Genomic DNA, 6,000 nt, shown 5'->3' on the forward strand with positions numbered 1-6,000 from the left:
TTAATTAATGTTGCATTGTGAAATGATTATCTCACTGTATATAATTAATTAATTAATGGTGCATTGTGAAATGATTATCTCACTGTGTATAATTTATTAATGGTGCATTGTGAAATGATTATCTCACTGTGTATAATTAATTAATGGTTCACTGTGAAATGATTATCTCACTGTATATAATTAATTAATGGTGCATTGTAAAATGATTATCTCACTGTATATAATTTATTAATGGTGTATTGTGAAATGATTATCTCACTGTATAATTTATTAATGGTGCATTGTGAAATGATTATCTCACTGTATATAATTTATTAATGGTGCATTGTGAAATGATTAATTATCTCCCTGTATATAATTAATTAATGGTGTATTGTGAAATGATTATCTCACTGTATATAATTTATTAATGGTGTATTGTGAAATGATTATCTCACTGTATATAATTTATTAATGGTGCATTGTGAAATGATTATCTCACTGTATATAATTTATTAATGGTGTATTGTGAAATGATTATCTCACTGTATATAATTTATTAATGGTGCATTGTGAAATGATTATCTCACTGTATATAATTTATTAATGGTGCATTGTGAAATGATTATCTCACTGTATATAATTTATTAATGGTGCATTGTGAAATGATTATCTCACTGTATATAATTTATTAATGGTGCATTGTGAAATGATTATCTCACTGTATATAATTTATTAATGGTGCATTGTGAAATGATTATCTCACTGTATATAATTTATTAATGGTGCATTGTGAAATGATTATCTCACTGTAAATAATTTATTAATGGTGCATTGTGAAATGATTATCTCACTGTATAATTTATTAATGGTGCATTGTGAAATGATTATCTCACTGTATATAATTAATTAATGGTGCATTGTGAAATGATTATCTCACTGTATATAATTTATTAATGGTGCATTGTGAAATGATTATCTCACTGTATAATTTATTAATGGTGCATTGTGAAATGATTATCTCACTGTATAATTCATTAATGGTGCATTGTGAAATGATTATCTCACTGTATATAATTTATTAATGGTGCATTGTGAAATGATTATCTCACTGTATATAATTTATTAATGATGCATTGTGAAATGATTATCTCACTATATAATTTATTAATGGTGCATTGTGAAATGATTATCTCACTGTATATAATTTATTAATGGTGCATTGTGAAATGATTATCTCACTGTATATAATTTATTAATGGTGCATTGTGAAATGATTATCTCACTGTATAATTTATTAATGGTGCATTGTGAAATGATTATCTCACTGTATATAATTTATTAATGGTGCATTGTGAAATGATTATCTCACTGTATAATTTATTAATGGTGCATTGTGAAATGATTATCTCACTGTATATAATTTATTAATGGTGCATTGTGAAATGATTATCTCACTGTATATAATTTATTAATGGTGCATTGTGAAATGATTATCTCACTGTATATAATTTATTAATGATGTATTGTGAAATGATTATCTCACTGTATATAATTTATTAATGGTGCATTGTGAAATGATTATCTCACTGTATATAATTTATTAATGGTGCATTGTGAAATGATTATCTCACTGTATATAATTTATTAATGGTGCATTGTGAAATGATTATCTCACTGTATATAATTTATTAATGGTGCATTGTGAAATGATTAATTATCTCACTGTATAATTTATTAATGGTGTCTTGTGAAATGATTTTCTCACTGTATATAATTAATTAATGGTGCATTGTGAAATGATTAATTATCTCCCTGTATATAATTAATTAATGGTGCATTGTGAAATGATTAATTATCTCCCTGTATATAATTAATTAATGGTGTATATAACTGTTACGTTTAGCTTGACTTGTCCATTGCAGGGTTCTCTCGAGGTTTTGCAGCTTCTGCTTGGGGGAAAGTTGTCACAAGTTAGTGCTCTGCAGTCGTGCACATTCGAAGGAAGCTCGGACATTCTTAATGCCGGTAAGGGGAATGTTCTGTGAATACAAGTGATCGTCGTCGCACCGGAGTTGTTCATATTGGGGAGTTGTTGATGCTGCGTGATGCCTCCATTAACCATTTCTTTCAGCCAGTCACGGTGGCGAATCGTGTACACACTGACGAGGTAACCAACACAAGGTTCTCAGCAGCCAGAGATTACTTCCTTCATTTGATGTTCATTGACCTTTACAATCACTACCTTTCGGAAAGGATGTTGTATTCCCATTTGGCTGTTAGGATAGCTTGGAGGTAAGCGTATCTCTGTTGCAAGTGTCCCACAAAGTTCACATGGGGCTTTAGTCAGGTTTTGGCCCAGGAAGCAATCTTCCCCTTCGGAATTGTACAAAATGAGATCCCTTCGGTGTGAGGACACCTCGGCTTCTATCCCAGATACTGCACTGACCTACATTATTCGGAAGGTTCATCTTATGACCATTCTATAAGCCCCCCAACCCATGAGTGTGACCCCACAAATGTAGGTTGGTGCATTGTCCTGGATAGAACATTAGTGGGCCCAGAGCTTGCACCTCCTACTTCTTCTTCTCTGCACGTAAATCCCAACAGTTTGTGGGCGGCCACTCGAATCCGCATTCTGCATTCCCCTTTGTCCTCCACATTTTCCTCTCTCAATCCAACACTCTTCAAATATATTTCCACGACCTCCCTTCACCTTAATCTGTGTTGTCGTATTAATCTTTTCCCTTTAATTGGCTCGTTTCATGCTTCTTTTTTGATCGGTTCTTCCTCATTTTTCCTCATCACCTGTCCAAACTACCGCAACCTCGTCTCTAATCCTTTCTGTGATACTTGCAACTCCAGCTCTCTTTCTTATCTCGTCATTCCTCAACCGCTCTCTTTGTGATGCTGAAGCAATCTAATCTCTGTCTTCTCCAGGAACTCCTCTTCCCTTTTTATCAAAACCCATGTTTCTGCATCGTGCATTATAACCGGTCAACTCACTGTCTTGTAGATTTTAACCTTCAACCTCCTCGGTGTCCTATCACAGACGACTCCACTAACTTCCTTCCATTTTTTCCAATGCTGCCTTCACTCCAGTCTGGATTTCTGCCTCACAACTTCCTCCTCCTTTTAGTGTTGAACCAAGGTATTTGGATTCATCCACTTGTGTCAGCTCTCCACCCCTTGCATCGACAAGCTTGTCCCTCTCGACACGAGTCTTACCACATACACCATTACCTCTCTCTTTCCAGCTTTAACCTTCGATCCCTGCCTCTCGAAGTTCCTTTGCCATTCCAGAACTCTTCTCTGCAGCTCTTCCTTTAACCGTGCTGTTATGACTAAGTAGTCTGTGAACAGAAGCTCCTACAGTTCTCTATTTTGATATCACTCGGCACGTCCATGAATGTTACAAAAACTACTGAAAACTACCTGCTGAAACGACTTGCATCCAGGATCACTGCTCACCTCCACTCATTCGTTCCTCTTTTCTCCCACCTGTGGAATCAACTTCCACATTCTCTTTCATCTCATTCTTCCCTCCAGGTCTTCGAGACAGCTGTTCACCACCATCTCAGATTGTCCCCAATCCAAAGCCATGGTCTTTTCTCCCTCATTACACCCCACCCCCTCCACCCACCCTACCCAAATCCCTCATCCATCCAAGTTTCCAGTTTTCTCTCCCTGGAGTTTCCTTCTGTATCCATCTTGTCCACCCTATGTATCCTCTCCTGCCCCCCATTTCTCCCCACGCCCATTGTTTCTCAAAGTCTGCCTTTATCTTCGCTTACAACACTGCTGTTGATGTCACCCTACCCCCTTCTCAGCTGTTCCTTTTGTCCTGTTGTGTCCTGATCTGTTCAGTGTACGAGTACTAGCTCTTCCACGAGCCTCGACTTTGCATATAATGAATAAAAGGAAGGGACTCGGTGCAGAACCATGGTGTCAACCAACCTCCACTCTAAAATATTGAGTCCCCATTCATTGTACCTACCATAGCATTGGCTCCCACATACATTTACATCACGATCCTAACAATCTTCTCTGACATTTCACGTGCTTTTGATACGGTCTGGCACCCCGCGCTGTTCACCATACACTCTTCCGATGGTATCCAAGGCAATCTCCATTCATGGCTCGCAGACTTCCTCTCCTGTGTTGCAGTCAAAATGTGGCCATCAATGGAATTCTCTCATCCCCTCTTCCTGTCCAGGCTGGAGTTCCTCAAGGTAGCGTTCTGGGCCCTGTTCTTTTTCTGGTTTTCATCAATAATCTCTCCAGCTCTGGAAAATCCTCTTTATCTCTTTGCTGATGAATCCACCCTTTGCCGTACCATCTGTCATCCCTCACATCGGCAAGCAGCAGCCTCTTCGCTCACTGCAGATCTGGATAATATCATAAGCTGGTCCAACATGTGGAACATGTCTTTCAATACCGACAAATCTCACATTCTCACTATGTCTCTCCGAAAGGACCATCAGGAACCCCCCCCCCCCCGCCACCCCCATCTACTGTCTCCACAATCCTCTTGAAGAAGTCCTTTTGTTCAAACTTTTGGGTTTATGTACATGCCTTGGCACACCTGAGCTCATGACCACATACAAAGCTTTCGTTCGCAGTTTGATGGAGTACTGCTCTCCCTCTGGGATGGTGCTCCTGCCTCACACCTTTCTCGGCTTTACGCTGTGGAAACCAAGGCAAGGAAGATCATTGGCATCTCCCGCGATTATGCTGAGTCTTTGGGTCTCTCACTCTCTCACTGCAGGCATGTCGGTGGTCTTTCTGCCTTCTACTGTGTTGTCTCCAGCCTCACCCCGCCCCCTGCTCTGTCTGCGACCTGTCCCCCCATATTTCCGCAGGGTGCTCAAGGTCTGCCAGCAACCCATTTCTTGGGAAACTACCAAAATCAAGAACCACTGCTCACCTTCACCCTTTCATTCCTCTTTTATTCCATCTTTGAAGACAAACCCCCACACTCTCTTAAATTCCACTCTTCCATCCAGGTCTTCAAAACAGTTGTTCACCACCATCTTTTATCTTCCCCAATCCAAAACTATGATCTTTTCTACCCCCATTAATCCACCCCATATCCACCTCTTTCAAATGCCCTGCTTTCCTTCCTGAAAGTCCCTGTAGTATCCATCTCGTTTACCACGTGTTCCCCGCCCCATCCCTCTCCCTTCCACAGATCTCCTAATATGTCGGTTCTCCACTGTTTTATGCTTCCCTCTCCCATCCCTCTGGTCTCCTACTCCCCTTGTGATAAGTTATATGTGTTAGCTCTTATACAAGCCTCAACATTGTGCACAAAAAAAACCTTTCTTCCTCAAACACCAATATACCACTCCTTTTGGAACCCTCCCATATGCCTTCTCGAGATCTATCAATACCCAGTATAGCTTCTTATTTCCTTCCAGCATCTTTTCCTGAATCTTTCTCATGATGAAAATCACATCCACTGTTCCCCTTCCTTACATGAATCCATCCTGCCAACTCATCTATATTCACAATCTCCCTCAGTCTTAGATCTACAATCTTCTCCAGTACCTTCAGAGCATGCTCCTTCATTTTGATCCCTCTGTCATTTCTACAGTCTATGTCCCCTTTCTGTTTGAAAATTGGTATTATTATGCAGTTCCTCCAATTATCCGGTGTCTTCTCCTAACTCCATATTTTCTTAATCAACTCCACCTTCACTTAACTCCATCAGTTCCTCGCACTTTTACAAACTCGACTGTAACTTCAGATGGTCCTCAGGATTTCCCTCTTCATGGTCCCTCAGATAATTATTTTATCACCCTCTGATTATTCCAAATTATCAAACCATTATTGTGCTGCTTCCCATCTTGCCTTCCCCACTGTTTTCTTTGCCTCATCATTTCGAGTCTTATGCCCCGCTCTCGCTTGCACTGCCTCCACCCCAAATGGGATCTCAGTTTGTGTAATTCCCACGAGAGGATTTCCCACTATTGTTGGAATTTTGTGCGACTTTTGCATTAGGGATTCCTCTTTTCAGCT

At 39.6% G+C, this 6,000-nt stretch overlaps 1 protein-coding gene across 2 annotated transcripts in view; it reads left to right on the forward strand.

Moving 5' to 3' along the window:
- Positions 1-6,000, forward strand: part of LOC147015126 (thrombospondin-3-like) — a 160,180-nt gene that overhangs the window by 14,750 nt on the left and 139,430 nt on the right. For both annotated transcript variants that reach the window (XR_015050219.1, XM_085849585.1), the window contains exon 4: positions 1,905-2,007. Coding sequence is in view for 1 of the 2 variants with exons in the window: in XM_085849585.1 (XP_085705711.1) it covers positions 1,905-2,007 (103 nt within the window). In the remaining variant the exon portion in view is untranslated. The remainder of the gene's footprint in view (positions 1-1,904; positions 2,008-6,000) is intronic.

The sequence above is a fragment of the Eptatretus burgeri genome, chromosome 12, assembly GCF_056783735.1.
Source record: "Eptatretus burgeri isolate ZD-2024b chromosome 12, Ebu_testis_v1, whole genome shotgun sequence".
NCBI lineage: Eukaryota > Metazoa > Chordata > Myxini > Myxiniformes > Myxinidae > Eptatretus > Eptatretus burgeri.